At 51.6% G+C, this 17,796-nt stretch overlaps 6 protein-coding genes across 6 annotated transcripts; 3 read left to right on the forward strand and 3 right to left on the reverse strand.

Moving 5' to 3' along the window:
• Window positions 1–1,830: 1,830 nt before the first annotated feature.
• N7510_009863 (SGNH/GDSL hydrolase family protein) lies at window positions 1,831–3,044 on the forward strand (the record flags this gene model as incomplete). The annotated part of the gene is made up of 4 exons (XM_056981788.1): window positions 1,831–1,931; window positions 1,985–2,117; window positions 2,171–2,310; window positions 2,399–3,044. 4 exons carry the CDS (start codon window positions 1,831–1,833, stop codon window positions 3,042–3,044), a joined length of 1,020 nt encoding a protein of 339 aa, XP_056829624.1.
• Window positions 3,045–3,497: 453 nt separating this feature from the next.
• Window positions 3,498–6,082, reverse strand: N7510_009864 (DEAD-box ATP-dependent RNA helicase DBP2; the record flags this gene model as incomplete). Its single annotated transcript, XM_056981789.1, has 6 exons — window positions 3,498–3,712; window positions 3,769–3,897; window positions 4,425–4,532; window positions 4,591–5,559; window positions 5,622–5,821; window positions 6,036–6,082. 6 exons carry the CDS (start codon window positions 6,080–6,082, stop codon window positions 3,498–3,500), a joined length of 1,668 nt encoding a protein of 555 aa, XP_056829625.1.
• Window positions 6,083–6,581: 499 nt separating this feature from the next.
• N7510_009865 (DNA polymerase family B-domain-containing protein) lies at window positions 6,582–13,259 on the reverse strand (the record flags this gene model as incomplete). The annotated part of the gene is made up of 12 exons (XM_056981790.1): window positions 6,582–6,748; window positions 6,816–6,924; window positions 6,978–7,043; window positions 7,093–7,243; window positions 7,297–7,924; window positions 7,978–8,159; window positions 8,315–8,401; window positions 8,666–9,642; window positions 9,698–10,438; window positions 10,493–11,050; window positions 11,099–12,814; window positions 12,867–13,259. The coding sequence occupies 12 exons, from the start codon at window positions 13,257–13,259 to the stop codon at window positions 6,582–6,584; spliced, it is 5,775 nt and encodes a 1,924-aa protein (XP_056829626.1).
• A 789-nt stretch (window positions 13,260–14,048) lies between these two features.
• Window positions 14,049–15,478, forward strand: N7510_009866 (uncharacterized protein; the record flags this gene model as incomplete). Its single annotated transcript, XM_056981791.1, has 6 exons — window positions 14,049–14,132; window positions 14,189–14,248; window positions 14,287–14,332; window positions 14,384–14,421; window positions 14,479–15,029; window positions 15,097–15,478. 6 exons carry the CDS (start codon window positions 14,049–14,051, stop codon window positions 15,476–15,478), a joined length of 1,161 nt encoding a protein of 386 aa, XP_056829627.1.
• A 648-nt stretch (window positions 15,479–16,126) lies between these two features.
• Window positions 16,127–16,899, reverse strand: N7510_009867 (40S ribosomal protein uS9; the record flags this gene model as incomplete). Its single annotated transcript, XM_056981792.1, has 4 exons — window positions 16,833–16,899; window positions 16,749–16,771; window positions 16,478–16,549; window positions 16,127–16,417 (listed from the first exon to the last, which is right to left on the reverse strand). Exons 1-4 carry the CDS (start codon window positions 16,876–16,878, stop codon window positions 16,127–16,129), a joined length of 432 nt encoding a protein of 143 aa, XP_056829628.1. The 5' UTR covers window positions 16,879–16,899.
• A 218-nt stretch (window positions 16,900–17,117) lies between these two features.
• On the forward strand, window positions 17,118–17,757 carry N7510_009868 (mitochondrial 54S ribosomal protein uL13m; the record flags this gene model as incomplete). Its single annotated transcript, XM_056981793.1, has 3 exons — window positions 17,118–17,138; window positions 17,201–17,561; window positions 17,639–17,757. 3 exons carry the CDS (start codon window positions 17,118–17,120, stop codon window positions 17,755–17,757), a joined length of 501 nt encoding a protein of 166 aa, XP_056829629.1.
• Window positions 17,758–17,796: the final 39 nt, after the last annotated feature.

Consider the following 17,796-nt stretch of genomic DNA (forward strand, 5'->3'; position numbering starts at 1 on the left):
AGCATCCGGGGCCGATGTCTTCGCTGGAGGCGGGAGGGGTTGCGCGATTGTGACAGGGGTCGGTGCAGGCTAGCGCATCCTTCCTGGCGGCGGCTTTGCCTCCCGTTGGCCGCCATCGGAGGTCATCGAGGTCTGGCAGGGAGGCGCGTAGTGACATTCCCTCCACTGCATCGACGGGGATCTGGGCCCTGGGATGGTGAGGTGATGATTGGTGCGTATGGGGCTTATGCGGGATGCGGCCTTGCTTGGTACTGCACGCTGATGCTTTAGGGAATTGTGTTCGGAGATGCGAGATCGGTGGCTGATGGTTTTCAGACTTGGAAATGGAAGTTCTGTTTGTCTAGCGCGACTAGATGGGCGTTCAGCGGTGCAGTCAGTCTCATTTGCAATAATAATGAACAGTTCCTCCACTGAAAGATTTACTGGGGTAGAGGGCTTCGAAGAGTTATGTGTGGTAGCGCATCAACATATATTTCGAAATCATTTGCAGTTATAGCCGACTACCTTACTTTTATATATCTACCATCAACTCCACATATTTAACTCTAGTACAAAGCCTAGAAAAAGCAAAGGAACATTCAAATCTACGATAGAGATCAATTAAGGTTATCCTACTCAGCACTAGGAGTCCTAGTTCATCGTGACGTGGAAACCGTCGTTAGAAGGAATCCACTAGCACCCACATGGTGTCGGTCGGAGCCATTTAAGCATAAATCTTGACTTCTGAACTATCGGGGCCCATGTATGAGCTAGAAAGCCCCGGCGATTTTAGAGTACCGCAGAGAATACGAGTCTAGCTCAGAGGCGGCGTAGTCCGTGGATCAAAAATATACTTAGGCCAAGTCGGGCAAGGTTCGATCGATCGCGGTCACAATGTAAATCACACATACTATAGGCCACCATTAGCATAGCCACAAGCTAAAATGCCCTATACATACCCAATATTATGATTCGAAGTACATGAGTCACTGATATAGATACTCTTTGGAAAAAAGCTTGAATTAACAACCAGAGGTTTGTGGGCACTTTCAGTGACTAGAAGTAGGCAATATTTGCCGCTTTTTCTCATACTATTTTGGAAGCAAATCTGCATGCTAGATAAGATCATTGCGGTGGATATTTTCCACTTAAAGCAAAAATATCAGTTCTTGAATAGATTGTTGAAGTAATCCCGTGACCTGAGGTGCATTCAATTACTATAAGACATTTTTTTCAGATATAGAGGGACAAGGCAGTTTGCGCCGATAATCAGCTCCTAACTCTCGTTGACTAAGTGCCTTTCAATGAAGATAACCATCAAATATTGAAATGGCGAAGATGAGTCTGACACCGTCTTTCAAAACTAGTAAATGATGATTTTTCCCAGCCTATGAGAGAGTAGGAGACTAAAGTACTGTTGTCGAAAACTGTCAAGTCGACAATCAGGCGTACATGCTAGAAATAGCCTCTGGAACTGTCTATTCAAAATAAGAGTTGAATCCTTAAGCAGAGATTACTAGAATCAGAACATGAAAAGATTGCACGTCCTACGATTGCAGATCAGGACAAGACACCAAAAAGAACATCTCACATGAGAAATGCGAGAAAGCAAACCGAGGGAAAACAATAGATAGGCCTCCAGCCCTGTTGGATTGTAGACGGATAAATTGATTCCGTCGCTCTGCACAATTACCCCGGATCTGATCTTCCATGCGGGGTATACCTGAAGCGATTCCTGTTCAGGATCTATATGGTGCAAGAATCGGCACAATTTCGCCCGAGCACGATGAATACGATATCTATTAAGATAGATGCATTGCCTCGTCTCATTCCAAACCATCGTCGCTCACTATGGCTTGCATCCTCGCGCTCGTCGCTAGCATTCCTCTAGTTGTTGCTCTGCCCTCGCCACACTCGGGGGACAGGTTTGATTGGTCTTCCACAAAGGCGCTGTCAGTAAGAATTGACATAGTATTTACCGAGTGTTCTAACACACCTAAATCAGACTTGCATTCGGTGACTCGTATACGTATGTCCAGGGTACGCACGGCCACCAGAACTACAGCTTCATTGGCGATCTTTTCAACTATGCCTACGATGCGCAGACTCTTTTCTCGGACATGATTGTCCAGAACCAGGTCAGTAGGGCCAGACAAGGCACCGGCACAGGACTAACTCAAAAATACTTCAGACTGGCACAGCAGAAGGCGGGCCAAACTGGATCGAACATCTCACAGGCTGCGGCCTCGAAGAAGGGTTCACCTCGCCCAGCAGCTGTGAACGAGAACTATGGGACTTTGCCTTCGCAGGGGCAGATATCTCGACGAAGTAGTCCGTCTTTCTCTCCTGCCTTTCTCTATACCCGCATCCAGCCTCATCCCTTTTCTTCCCTAACATAATGGTTAACCAATCCACAAAGCACACCGCGCCACCACAACTACACCGTCTCACTCGAAGAGCAAATCACGCAGTATACAGAGTACGGCCACAAGCCCCTCTCGGGCAGACTCTCAACCCACGAAACCCTCGTAGCAATCTGGATCGGAATCAACGACGTGGGCGACAGCGCACGCTACACGACGGTAGACTACTTCCCGACATTCTACGACGCCCTCGTGACAACGCTCTTCGAGTCCGTGGACGAACTATACGGTCTAGGATTTCGATCATACCTATTCTTCAATCTCCCGCCTATGGAGCGCGACCCGTCGAATTTGGGGTCCAGCGACCCAAGCCCCAATATCACGCAGGTGGAATGGTACAATGCCGCGGTGGCTCAGCATGCGGAGTCCTTTGGAAAGAAGTATGCTGATACGAACGTGATGCTGTTTGATGCGCATGCGAGATTGAGTGCTATCTTGGACGATCCTGCTCCCTATGGGATTGTGAATACCACAAACTTTTGTGCTGGGTATGACCAGCCAGATATCTATACGGATTATCGGAACTATGGATGTCCGACGCCGCTGGATACTTATTTCTGGTATGATTCGGGGCATATGACGAGCCATGTACATGCTATCCTGGCTCGGGAGTTGGCGGAGTGGTTGGATAAACAGTCGTAGGTTGGTTGTGTTAGGGCAGGTAAGATCTATCTTATGGAAATGCAATCAATAATGATCTCGATTTATGGACAATACACAGCACTAAAAGAACATAACAACTCCAGAGAGAGAGAGAGATCCCCGTATCCGAGACTTTTGCAAAGTACAACAAACATCAATCAACATGATTGGGACGTCTTCCGAGAAGCCAAACTCTAGAGTCGATTTGGAAAGCTGTAGTAAAGAAAGATCCGGAACGATAGAGAGATGGCTCCAGTGAGAGTTCCCAGGAAGAAAGTCGATAAAAGAGAAAAAGTAAGACTGTCTATTAAGTGACTTCAAACATAAAACGCCGATCCATACCGAGTTACGCAGAGAATCGAGAAAAGAGGTCTACCGATATGGTGTGTCGAGACAATACAAGCTCAATGACTGACTACACTGAGCAGCAGCAGCAGCGGTTGCGCGCGGGATTTACCAGCGACGGTTGTTGCCCAGAGGCGCAGCGTTGGATTGAGTGAAACCGCCGCCACCACGGCCACGGCCACCCCAACCACCACGGCCTCGGCCACCACCCCAGCGGCCACCGCCGCCGCCGCCGCTGTAGCGGACCATCTCGGCGAGACGGGGGTCGATCTGCTGCTTGGCCTCAGTGAGAATAGTGACCAAGTCACGAGCCTGCTTAGAATCTGTGGAAATGGGAAGTCAGATATCGACGGCACAAACCATAAGTGAAGATACATACTGTCAGTGGTGAAGAATGTGATGGCGGTACCCTTGGCACCGGCACGACCAGTACGGCCGATACGGTGGACATAGTCCTCCGAGTTGTTGGGGTAGTCATAGTTGAGGACATGAGTAATGTCGCGGACATCTTTAAAAAATCAGGGCCATGTTAGCAAACAGCGCATTAGTGGGAATAAAAAGCAACGTGGCCATGAAGGGCCCTTTCTGAGTCATGCAGGACTTGGATGCATCACTGCTCTCTTCGTGGACGGACTTCTTGATGAAAATCCGGGGAAGCGGAGTCCATAGGAATGTGGCAATAGATCGCGGTCCCGGAGCAACCTTGGCAAATGCAGTTTCAACAGCTCAAACAACGTTGAGAACATGAGACTCCAACTCTCTACGAGTGTCTGCGACAAAGATAAGAGTGGGAGAATACTGGCCAGTCAGGACTGTCTGCTGCTACTGCACTGTGAGTCCAAGGTTCTCCTGGCTTGAGAACCATTTGAGATGACCAGATGCTGCGCCTGGACGAGTCGTCTTTCACCAACATGCTTCGAGAGAGTTCAACACCGTGCCATAATGTCACACAACACCAACACAGGTAAGTGTTTCGAAAGGCCCCGACAGGGGAGGGGAGAAGGGGGGGAGGGGGGGTTTGCAGTTTGATCATACCGATACCACGGGAAGCCACATCGGTAGCCACCATGATTGGGCTCTTGCCCTGCTTGAACTCGTTCAACACCCAATCTCTCTCGTTCTGCTGCTTGTCACCGTGGATGGCTGGAGAACAATGTTAGCAACGCACATTCTAAAAGGAATGGGGAATAAAAGAACTTACAAAGGGCTGGCCATCCGTCCTGACGGAGGAAACGAGTGATCTCGTCAGCGATACGCTTGGTACCAGTGAAAATCAGAATCTTGCTGCCCTTGTCCTCCATGATCTTTTCGAGGTGCTTGATCATCTTATCGCGTTTTTCAAAGTCCGAGACGACCTCGACGATTTGGGTGATACGGTGGTTAGCGGACAGGTCCATGGAACCAATGTTGACCTGGATGTAGTCATTCAGGAAGTCCGAAGCAAGTTGACGGACCTCCTTGGGCCAGGTAGCAGACCACATGCAAGTCTGACGATCGGGGCGAATCTGTCCGATGATCTTGCGGATCTGAGGCTCGAAACCCATGTCAAGCATGCGGTCCGCCTCGTCGAGAACGAGGTAAGTGACGCGACGGAGGTTGGTGCGACCAGCCTCCAGCATGTCAATCAGACGGCCAGGGGTGGCAATGCAAACCTCGACGCCACGGGACAGGTCGCGAATCTGAGGGCCCTTGGGGACACCACCGTACACGCAAGTGTTGCGAATACGAGAAGACTTGCCGAACTTGGTGATCTCAGTCTGAATCTGGACTGCCAGCTCACGAGTAGGAGCAAGCACAAGGACGATGGGGCCATCGCCGGGAGCAAGAAGGGGCTGCGCGTTGATGTGGACAATCGCGGGAAGACAGTAGGTCAGGGTCTTTCCGGAACCAGTTTCGGCGATACCGACGACATCGCGACCGGAGAGAGCCATGGGCCAGCCCTGCGACTGAATGGCTGTCGGTTTCTCGAAGCCCTGGGACTTGACTTCCGATAGCACGTACTGCGGGAAGCCAGCCTCATCGAAGTTCTCGACGGGGCGAGGAACATTGCTGCCCTGCACAGCCATCTGCTGCGCCTTGCGGAAATCCTCAACCTCGGCGTCCGATCGGTCGGTGACATCTGGGTGCTCCTTGTAGAAGGACTTCTCGAACTTGGGAAGGGTGTTCAGATCTAATAATTGGTAGTTAGTATGAGTGACTAAGAAAAATGCACTAGAAGAGTCGGCGACTTACCCCAATCCTGCTTCTTCAGGCCAGCGCCCAGGTTGGACATGCGGTCACCACCGGCACCACCGCCGAAGCCACCACCGCGGCCGCCGCCGTAGCCACCACCATAGCCGCCACCACCTCCTCCGTAGCCACCGCTGTGGCCGTTGGAGTAGCCGTTGGAGCCACCGCCATTCTGGTAACCGTCATCGTAGCCTCCACGAGAGCTGCATAGCGAGTAGTTAGCACAAAAGTCCTGAAACTGTTGGTGTTTGTGGGCGGGTTTGTGATGGACGTGAGCGCCCGCAGGAGTGCTTCTAGGCCCAACGCCACCCGAGCGCAAGCGCTCGATATTTTCACCCAACGCATCGCAAAGATGCGAACGATGAAAAAGGAGAAGCAAAACTACGAGATGATTCTCTCTCGAGATAGTAGACTTACCGGTAGGAGTCGTTGCCGCCGCGCGAGTATCCGCCACCGTACGACATAATGAAGCCTGGTGTTTTTTTTTTTTTGGTGGGAAAAAAGGGACTAAGGGGACGAAGAGAGTGTTAGGTGAAGAAGACGGGGATAAAGAGAAGCCGTCAGTGAGGTCAAATCCAGAAGAATCTGACAAGAGAGACGGATCAAGAAAAGAGAGGATGGAGAATGAAGAGGAGAAAGAAGGAAAGAACTCAGCCAGGGGAGGCAAAAAAAAGTCGACTTGGGCCTGATCAGGACTAGTGGATCGACTTTTCTCTGGTCCTGTCACGTGCTATCACGTGCATCGGGTCCGGATTCTGGGTGGCAAAATACATATTGAATCTAAGAACTATCATTTAGTGTTGCCCAGTCCCATATCCCAGAAGCTGATCTCCAGCTCAGTCGCTCGCATAAAGATCTGAATCAGCTCCTCCATCCGGCTAGGCGACACTTTCTGCATGTGGTCCTCCAACAACGCTGACCCCAGTTGTACGGCTTCGGTATAGTCTTCCGCCACGTAGTTCTCTATCCATTTCCAGTACTGGTTACCCTGGCGTAGGGTTTTTCCTCGCCGTAGAGCCGGCGTGCAATAGCGGCATAGCCGATCAGGCATGGTGCGAGCGCCATTTGCAGTGCGAGCCAGTCGTCGGATTGCCCGACGTCCAGAATGTATCTGCTGTACGCAGTGCAGGCTATGGAGGTTTTAGTATGAAAAGAGTCACAAGTATGAGAAAATCCTTAATAACAAAAGGAACATACCGATTGTTTCGGGGTGGTTTTCCATCTCCTGCTTTGTGAGACCGAAAGAAGCACAGTAATCTAGATGCAATGCCATCTCCCTTTCGATATGAAGCACGATTCGGGCGGACTGGATCGGTTGAATTAGATATGCTATGAACATGAGAATCCAAGGAAACTTACAGCAGATATTGACTCCATGCTCTTCGCTTTGTAAGCTGCCAATGCGTTGCTCCGCGCAAATTGGACCTAGATGACCTATCAGTAATTTGTCGTGCCACGCGGGCTTTATACTTACTAGGTAGAGATAGTCTTGCACGAGATATTCTTTGAACCGGTCGACCGGAAGTGATCCTTGGCCCATGCCATCCACAAAGTCATGATAAGTGAATCTCTCCCACACCGGCTGGACATCTGGACGATCCAAAATGTATTCGAGGAATCCTCCACTAGTGCCTTGTCAGTACAAGTAGTGCCAATCACTAGAGCAAGTATCACATACGGTGCGAAGGGCATTGTATAAACCGAATGAAAATGGTTGATGGGTCCACTTCCCCTGCCCAAATCAGTGCTGGTCTTGATACCAGCCTCAACAAACCGCACGGCACTGCGAACGGCTCTTGCCATGTCCTTCCCCTGTGCCAAATTTGCGGCAATAGCAGAAGCAAGCGAGCAGCCTGTTCCATGGGTATTCTTTGAGACCAAGTACTCTGTCTCGAACAAAGTAACGCTCTCTCCATCAAAGAGGACATCTACGACAGTCGTCGCTTCTTGCGGGCTCTGAGCCTTTTTGTACTCTTTCGTGAGAACAAGATGGCCCCCCTTGAGCAGGACAGCCTTGGAGCCGAGTGAGCATACTTTCTTCGCGAGCCAAATCAGCTCCTCAAGATTCTCTGGTTCGGGAGCATCTGCTCCGGCGTCTTTCAGTAGGAGCTGAGCTTCGGGTATGTTCGGAGTTAGGATAGTGGTGATGGGAAGCAGCTTTGTTCGGAGTTCCTTGACTGCCTTTTCTGGTAGCAGTTGGGATCCACTCGTCGATACCATGACCGGATCCAGAACGACGAAGGGGACTTGGTAAGCTGGAAGTGTCTCTGCAATGACATCAATGGTCTCCGCAGATGAGAGCATTCCTGATAAACACACACATTAGACACGGATGGACAGCAACTATAGAGTGACTGACCTAGTTTCACAACATCGGCACCGATATCCTCTAGACCAGCCCTGATCTGCTTCCTCACAAACTCCGGGGGTACAACGAAGATGTCTTGCACGCCCAGTGTGTTTTGTGCTGTCAGCCCCGTCGTGGCTGTGAGCGCATAGCAGCCATGAGCCGCAAGGACCCTCTGGTCAGCCTCCAGGCCACTAAAAAATGTGATCAGTTCAATATCATTGTTTGTCTATGTTATTGGTGCAGGCATTTTTGGATAATGACCCTGTGGGGACATCCCATCGAGCGAAATCGGATGCCACTTTTTTTTTCTGCTCCGGCGGGATGAGGAGTTGGGGGATGAACGTACGCGCCACCAGAGCTGTCCGACCCAGCAATGACCAAGACCCGCTTCGGAGGCATGGCAGAGTCAACAGGCTGGCGGAACTGTCGAATTCTGCGTATGATTGTGTCAACGCGTCGAGGCTGCTTGGAGCTGGTGAAGTGAAGAAGTGGCGGGGCCGGGAGTCGATAAGATCGATAAGGGCCTGCTGGCGGCTTCATTCATTCCTTCCAGAATTCACCCTACAAGTATGATGCGTATGAAGATACAGGTTAAACGATGCAATGGACAGATTGATTGATTTCTCCAAAATTACGAAAACCCTCCAAGTCCGAATATTTACAATTCCCAAGGTTATACGCCTAGCCATTCATTTACTGTAACATGAAACGGAACAGACCGTCCATCTCCACCCATTGCCGGCCACATTTCTTCAAATAGCCATCAGCGACAGTCTTGATCGTACCGAACCGCGTGCGGTTGAACTCGACCAGAGCAGCCAGACTGTCCTTCTTCTCGCCGGATTCCTTCGCCGCCGCAGCCTTGGCCTTGTCCACGTCCCAGAGACCGGCAAAGTACAGAAGCTGGCTGTACATTTGCTTCTCGGAGTACTCGTACGACATCCGACCGAGACAGCCCTCGGCACGCCCGCGGGGACCAAGACACCGGTGCCCGTACACGCTGATCTGCCGCGTGCGGTTGCCACATGCGGAATCGTCGCAGACCAGCCAGCCTTCGTAGTATCGGGCGGTCTGTTCGCGGATTTGACTTTCAAGCTGTGCGATGATGGTCAGAACCGCAAATGGTTTGTGGCAGCTCTCGTTGGAACAGATGATTCCGTGCGGCGAGCACATGTGTGACGACTCCACAAGTCCCTCGAACACGGACTGCTCCTTGCAGAAGCGGCAGCGCAAGGTCAGTCGTGCAGAGTTGGCGAAGCGGACAGAGTCCGGGATCTGCGACTCCAGTGGGAAGATCTCACTGTTTTGCTGGTTGTTCGTGCTGGATGTGTTGATCTGGTACTTGCGAACATCGAGACCCAAGCACTCAGCTAGGCGGACAGCGTCGGTGCCCGGGATTGGAGCACAGAGACGCTCAATGGGAGGGAAGATCTGTTTGAGCAGGTAGAACTCGACATCTGGTTTGAGACCGGAGTTCTGCTTCAGTACATCTTGTGGGCTGTAGGATCGCTTCGCCGGCGGCAGAGACGAGGTTTCCGAGTCGCCGGTCGTCACGATGTACGAAATGACATCGTTCGGCCGGATATTCTTGCCTCGGGCGATGTCACGAAGCGCAACCTGCGCCGGTGGCATACTCTCCTTGTTGGGGTATTCTTCGGGCCGCTTGGAGAGTTTCTATCAAATCAAAATATTAGCAAGCGCTTCTTTGGGACAGATGGTCCGATATTACCGTGTAGATGACATATTTCTGCATTGGAATCGTATATTCCTTCATCTTGCCCGCAAGCTCGCGCAGGTAGTCGTGGACCTTGTTGAGGACGATTTCTTGATCCTCACCGGACAAGATCTCGTTGAGAAGCCTTGATGACACCTCCTTCGAAAGAGCACAGTATTCACGTCTCTTCATGTCAAGACCCTTGACCTCCAGTTTCTCAACGTACTTGCCATCCACCTCGGTCAGATTGACGGCAGCGTACTTCTTCTTGGCATGCAACAGCAGTCGACGGAAGACATTGTCGATGTCAATCTCCAGCAGCCGGTACTGTTCGTTGACCAACTTCTTAAACTCATCACCAACCTTGAGCGCGTCACTGATGGTGTCCATGTTGGTGTTGATCATGACGGAATCAGTATCACCGTAGATGACTCTAAGCTGCTTGCTTTCTGCCAGATCCTTGGTGCTTCTCAAAATCTCACGACCCTTGAAGGTGGTGAGCATGGCCAGGGGCCGGGCATAGAAGCGACTCTGGGTGTATCCCAAACATCCATACATGGAGTTCGCAGTCAACTTGAAGGCCAGTTGCTTCGTATCCCACAGGGCAAGTTGCTCAGGAGTGGCACGCTTATCCTTCATCAACTTCTTCACTTCGCGCCGACGGCTGACCAAAGTCGCAATTAGACGAGGCAGAACGCCCTGCTCTGCATCAGACGGGGGAACATCGGGAACCCTCTCTTCATTCTCGTTCTCGGACTAAACGGGGGATACGTTAGATTAGGTCTAAACAGCAAATGAAAGGACACCCACCGTGGCTGTTCGATCCACAGTCGTAAAGCAGATGTTAAACTCCTGGATGATGCTGGGATACAAACTGTTGAAATCCATGACAAGGATGAAGCGGTCGTAAAGTCCTTTCTCTGGCTCGAAGACGAGACCACCTTTGTACTTGTCCTTCTTCTTCTTGTCCACTGATTCCTCGTCATCGCCTTCCAACATCTTCTCCTCTTGCTTCTGCAGGCGAGAGGAGTATTTGTCCGGACAGATATACTTATTCCGATGAAACTCGTGCAACAGAATGTACTCGTTACGCTCGGCGCGAGTACCGCTCAGTGTGCGTGCCCAGGAGTTTCCGGCAATGTTAGTGAGGACCTTCGTGAGAGGTAACATTTGCAGGCGCAGAACCAGGGCAGCAATGAAGTATGTGTCTGTATCGCAGTGGTTGACGAAATTCATAAGCCCCTCCTTGGTGGTAGCCCACGACTTCAATGCGGCTTCGACATCCAACTCCTGACGCGCGTTGCCCTCGCCGAGGTAAAGTTGACACATCTCCGTCAGACTCCACGATTGACATTTCATCATGAGGGACTACCTGGGATTAGCTTTGTCGTTGCAATTGAGGGGAGAAAAGCATACCTTGCCCATATCGTTGCCGACATCACAGAGCAGTCGCCCGGCAATCAGCTGCCTCTCCGCAAAGAAACTGCCACCCCTATTAAAGTTCTTGGGCCAATCTCCTCGCTTGAGTCGACCGATACGATGCCATCCAGGGGTCTTCTTCTCGCGCATCCGGTTCAGAAGAATGCTGAGATCGACATCCTGCAGCTGGTGACCCATGATGACATCAGGATCCATTCTCTCGAACAACGCCAGAAATTTGCTGAGCAGGAATTGTTCGCTCTTTTCCAACATGAAAGTGCCTCGCTGCTTCCGCGTCTCAGATTCAAAATGCATTGGGTAAGACGCACCAGAGGGACGCATGACAGTGAAGGTTTTGCAAGGCAGTTTCTCGGGAGGAGTAGTGTCAGTCAAAGAAACATTCTCGTATACTCTGGCACTCGCCACCAAGATCTCTTGTTTGTTATCCTTGACGTTGAGTTGAGTTCGGAAGGAAAGACTCATGAGGGTCAAGGGCGGAGCGTCCAGGTTCTCGGTGTCGGGAACCGGACTGATGAGCGCAGGCTTGGCTGCCTGGCACTCGAACTTGCACCAGGATGCATTGTTGACTGCCGAGAAGTCGGCCTCGTCGATTCTGAGCCAGCAGGGGCCCATGATGTTTTTCCAGAGGACAAACTGCTCGAACAGAGAGGTGTTGGTGCCAAAGACATTCGAGAACGTCTCGCCCTTAACGTCCATGGGCAGGGCAGGCTTGTCGTACGGATATAACATCTTGAGATATTCCGCTTCCTTGGGGACGCCGGGCATTTCAAAGGCGTATTTGCGCGTGCAGGGCTTGATCTTGTGCATGCCAACGCGCATCTTCGTCATCATCTCATCAACCTCTTGGTAGACGTCTTGCATGTCAACCTCATCATCGGTCTGTCTTCCATGCTTGTGTCGATGCTCCCGAGGAAGGAAGTACAGCTTTCGCAGGATGTTGTCGACTTTGACGAAAGCACTGGCGTAGGAGCCGTTCTGCTTGTTCTTCACCTTTCCGAACAGACACAGGCTTCCGTTGACCTCAGTATAATCTAGCCAAAACATGCGCAGGCTGCCATCTTCTTCGACGACATCCTGGGCGCGCAGTTTTCCAAAGCTATGCAATTCCTTGGCCGGGCTGCTGAGAACGTTCAACTTGCTCCTGACATCGTTCCAGGAAGCATCCATGACCTCCGGTAATGCTTTGACCGGGGACGAGCTTGCTGGTGTTGGAAGAGTCTCCTTGAGTTTTGGAGGTGGCCGGCTCCCCGTCATATTAACATTGGCCGCCTTGGACTCCGAAACCGTGGCTTCCGCAACATCCATCAGGTCGGTGTCTTCCTCCTCAGACTCTTCGGCCTTAATCTTCATAGCGCTTTTGCGTTCCGCTGCCTTGCTGATTGGTGACGAGGGCATGGGATTGTCGCTCATAGGAACATCTTCGTCGTCCATCATAGGCAACGGGCCGTCGTCGAAATCTTCAGAGGGGAGCATGGGTTGGTCCTTGATGGGGGAGCTAGGCATTTCGTGTTCCTTTTTTATGGGTTTCTCCCGGTGCCGCCTTTCGGACAAGGGTGGGGAGAGAACTCGGACTTTGCGTCGCGCCTCTGATTTGACTATGTTTCGTGTCGGGACGTGATTCGACACCACATTGGTGTCAACTTCATCGAGTAGGCCGGCCATGAACGCCTGGTCATCGGCGTTGGCAACGAGCTGGGCACTGTGTCAGACTGGTTGAATCTCGCGGGAAAGGACAGCGACTCACTTTGGGCTTCGGGGCGGCTGCAGCGCCATGGCCTTTGTTGAAGTAGTTGGTAATACCATTGTTCATCTTCTCCTTCCGCTGCTGCTCCTCCTCGCGTTTCCGCTTGGCATTTTTGCCTCGAGCGGGCAATTCGTCGCTCTCATCGCTGTCGTAGTCCACGGTGTTTTCGTTCCACACTTCGCGGCCGTCGTCCGCGTAGCCGGCGCCATTGTCATCGACGACAAAGTCATCCTGGTCGAGACGATCCCGGATGATCTTCTTGTAGCCCTCATCGTCGACTTCTTCGTAGATATCCTCCTGTTCCTCAGGCTGCCAGGTCGAACCGCTCTTCTTCCCGGACTTGCGGAGAGCGACAAGCTGTTCGAGCTTGGCCCGACGGGCAGCAGCAGACATGGTGGATTGAGTTCTTGTTGGAGTGTAACAGAGAGATGTCTGGGCCAGTGGCTTCGACTGTTCTGTGGGGGAAACAGAAGGGGCACCGTCGACGCGCATCGCCGCGCACCCGTGTCACGGACGCGACTAAAGTGCCTTTGTCAGCGGTTGGTGCCTCAGGCATAAATAATTAAACAAAGCCCTAACTCTATACGACCACCACCAGACATCATCATTTTGACGTTTATCCTGCGCAGCTACTGGGTGGAACTCCCAGTCTCGAAATATTGTTCCATGAACCACAATTTCTAAGCCCAAGTATAAGTCTGCTCTCTCAGAGAACAAGTATGACCTTGTTTTGATGGATAGAATAATTCTACAGACTACAACTTTGCCATTTTCAGCAGATTCGTCTATCAGACAGGGCTTCATGTTTTTGGGGATCTTTCAAAGACAGCCTTCTTATAGCCTAATATATATCTAATATATAAAGTAGAGAACCCTGTGCATGCTACTTTAATATCTACGAATGAGCGTGGCTGTTTTGTATCGGCTTCTGCCTCCTTGATAATTCTAAATAATAAAGTGTTGATGTTGATATTGAGCCACCACTCACGAGCGTGTAGGTGGTTCTGATATCTGTCTTGTCTTCCTTTTCGGTGCTCTCCATCACTTTCACTTTCTTCCCCCTTCCCGTCCATCCCATTCCTATCTCACACCCCTTTGATCCTTTCCGCGTTTCTTTCTGTCTCGCACTATACCTTTCTTCTTTCCAAAACTCGCGCTTTATTTTTTATTTTAGCAGTCAATATGGCAGAAACTGGGAATGGGCTGGCTGAACTCTCCTCCGGGCCCTCTGCGGGGCCCTCCGTCTCTTCTGGCAAACAGCCTGCAGTAAATATCCCACTATGATCATACAATACCAGTCGCACACAGCTAACAACGACTAGTTCAGTCTTCAGGACTTCGAGGATCTTGTGAATATTCCAAAATCTGAGTACGAGGAACTGGTAGGTTATTCGATACTATGCTGCAACGCGTCCACCAGCTGATATCAAATGCGCATTACCAGCTCAAAGCGTCCGCTGAACTCGGTCCGTCCTTGCGACCATATTTAGAACCCCGATCTAATTCTTCCGTTCTAGACCACCTGAAAATCCTCCTTGCTGAGAAGCGGGTCAAAGTGAGCGTCATCTGTCTTCTTCAATGATATACCATACACTAATCCAACAAACTGTAGGGCGAGATTCAAGCAGCTGGAGGTTATTCAAGCTCTTCCCAGAATAACAGGGACAGCGACAGCATTAACTCCCCGCCGCTTCCTGCTCCCCGCCGCAAGCAGGACGACTCCTCCAAGGATGAGGAACATAGCCCTCAGGATGACAGCGACAACAAGCGGGGCGGCCAGTATTCTACTATTGGCGTTGACTTCGGCGCTGAACATCGGGGTCATGAACTGGTAGGTGACAAGGACAGACGCAATAACGACAGTGAGCCATGCATGATCGCTCTCCGCACCCCGACCGGTGTCACGCACGCCGATATCATTAATGCGATCCGCGGCGGTCTGCTCATGGACATTCACCTTCTGCCTCACCGCAACGCGTGCTTTGTCACTTTCTTGAATCACCGTGATGCAGAGAACTTCATGGCCTATTGTCAGTCGCACGTCTTCTATGTTGCCCGTCGCTCTGTAAGTATCCGTCTCGCCTTATGCTCTATAGTCAACCCTATCCCACCCCTACTGACGCCCGAAATCCAGACGCCCGTTATCTGGGCAGGCCGGCAGTGGTGGGCCGGCCAATACTCAGTGAAGCGAGCCAAGGAAGGCACTGCATCGCGCAACCTTGTCATCTAGCCAGCGACCCGGTATAACTGAAGACATGATCCGGCACGATCTGGACCACATCCACAACATGGTAATCATCTATGTGCAGCTCTCCGAGGGCAACGCGTACCTCAGCACCAACAGCGTGAGCAATGCGCTCTACGCTCGCACCTGCATGCTTTCTCGCACCATGTACCGTGGTCTGGAGATCGGCTTCTACCCAGACGAATGTGACGGCGATATCGATGATATGGACGATTCGGCACCCCTCCACAAACTGCCTCCCGTGGAGAAGGACGCCCATGTGTACAACTCTTATCATGTGCTTTCAGTTGAGAGGGTGGAGGATGAGGATGACGGGAATCAGGGCAGTGTGGAAGATAATGAGGATGAGGAGCCGGAGCCATATTAAGGTTGGTTGTTTGTTTGTTTGATCAGTGGGACGAGAGGTGTTTGGTGGTTGAGCCCTGTTCGAAGGGATTTATGGTTCTGTAAAGGTATGATTTGTGTACGGCTGGCATCCTTGCCATCAACGGCGGTTGGAGATATCTGCTTCGTACTACGACTTGAGAGCATCTAGCCAGCGTCTCAAGTATCGACCTGGCAAGCGTAGACTGCACACTGCATTACTGCAACCAAATCTACATGACCTACTCCCAGTCCATCCTACATCCAGTCACAACGTATGGAGCCCGCAGACGGACTACATCTTGCTGAACAATGAAAAACCCGTGTTATTTGAGCAGATTTTCCTGGCCTATGCTAGGTAATTTTTATCCAGCCATTCAAGGACAGCGCCAGTGAAAAAACATAGGATATGCCTTCCCCCTTCTGACCAGGTCAAGGGATGTCCTCAACTCAGGTCCTTTCTCATCGCAGCGGGTAAACCACCACCACCCGCATTCATATTCGTCTCCTACCACACACAAGACACCATGCACCCAGTCCACCAAGAAGTCAACGGAAACAAAGTCGTAAGAGGATGATATGCAGACAGTGCCATATACTCCGTAATCCCGCGCCCCTTTTTCTCTCTGATAAAAAATGAAAGAGAAAAGGTTTAACGGTAAGACTTCTGGTAACGGGCACGGGCACCACGACCACCGAACTTCTTGGGCTCTGCGCGGCGGTTATCGGCAACCAGGAGCGCCCGGTCGTACTGGACGAAAGCCTGCTTGAGCTGGTTCTTGGAGTGCTCGTCGACGTACTTCTGGTAGTAGGCGACGATGGACTTGGCGATGGCCTGGCGGATGGCGTAGACCTGCGAGGTGTGACCACCGCCAGAGACGCGGACACGGATGTCGACACCGGCGAACTTGTCGACGCCGACGATCAGGAGGGGCTCGTAGACCTGTGGGCATTGGGTCAGATTTTTTGCTGGGTCCGAAGTTTTTCATGGGATATGTCGTACCTTGAAGCGGAGGATCTCAGGCTGCACCAGAGAGAGGGGCTGGCCGTTGACCTTGACGAGGCCCTTGCCTTGCTGTAAGAGAAAGAAGTCTCAGCCATCTGTTTCCATGATTTTTTGTGCTGTGTTCATCCAGTGCGCAAATCTCCATCTCAGCCCAACCACCTAACACTTCGCCGATTGTGCGATATTCCACCATGACAATTTTTTTTCTCCTTTCTCTCCTCTCTCCAAGCACGACAAACGGGGGGATTCGCAGGATTCGTCTTCATACCTTGCAGTGGGCGACAGCGGTAGCTAAAAGTCCGATTCCAGTTAGCAAGCGATTCGCACAATTCGCACGAGGAAGCAAACGTACCCGTCTTCTTCTTGCCGAAGCATTGCACACTCGGGACGGAAGCCATGGTGGGTGAGATGGCCCTTGTCGGAGTCGAAGGTGGTTGTCGAGGGAGATGGAAGGAACGAACAGTCTTGTTGGTCGTGCTTTCCGATTGTGGGATCGGTAATTTGGCGCTAGTCCGAGTTGGGGGAAATGGCTGACTCATCCGGTAGGGCTCGTTGGTCACGTGGATGGATGCCAGAACAGAACTTCGCGGAGGATTGGACCCTTGTTGATCGAGGCATTATTGTCATTCCACCCACCATGTCCACCACAGTCGGCAAGGTAAATAAATCCATCTGTCTTTTCTTTCTGTCTGACTGACGCAATGACTCACCAACCGCCAGACCCGTCTTGCCTACTCGCGAACATGGCACTATGTCGACGCCGGCTCCGACGAACGATCGCTCGGGCGCCTCGCCTCCTCAATCGCCCTGGTCCTGATGGGCAAGAATAAGCCCATCTATGATCCTTCGACAGACTGCGGCGACTACGTGGTGGTTGTGGGGTGCAACGACCTGCATACGACGGGGAAGAAGCGGCTGCAGAAGCAGTATTACACGCACACGACGCGGCCCGGGAGCTTGAAGAGCATGTCAATGGACCAGATGTTTGCCAAATGGGGTGGCGGGGAGGTATTACGCCGGGCAGTGAAGGGGATGTTACCCAAGAACCGGCTGCAGAAGCCACGGCTGGCGCGTCTGAAGAGTGAGTTACTTGCCTTGGACAGATGTTTGTCGCGATTTTTCAGGGGGCGGTTTCGACTAACCGTATATATCCTGCAGCGTTCGAAGGCCTTGCCCATCCTTACAAGGAGAATATTGTCAAGTTCGGTAACGAGTCTGTGCTAGGGCACACGCCGGAGTTCCAGAAGGCGTTCCAGTCCGCGCGCGAGTCTTCATGAATCGCCCTTCAAGCACCGTTGTTACTGTATTATTCTATC

Source organism: Penicillium lagena, assembly GCF_028827675.1.
Source record: "Penicillium lagena strain IBT 129212 chromosome Unknown utg000007l_segment0_segment0, whole genome shotgun sequence".
In the NCBI taxonomy this organism is placed as follows: domain Eukaryota; kingdom Fungi; phylum Ascomycota; class Eurotiomycetes; order Eurotiales; family Aspergillaceae; genus Penicillium; species Penicillium lagena.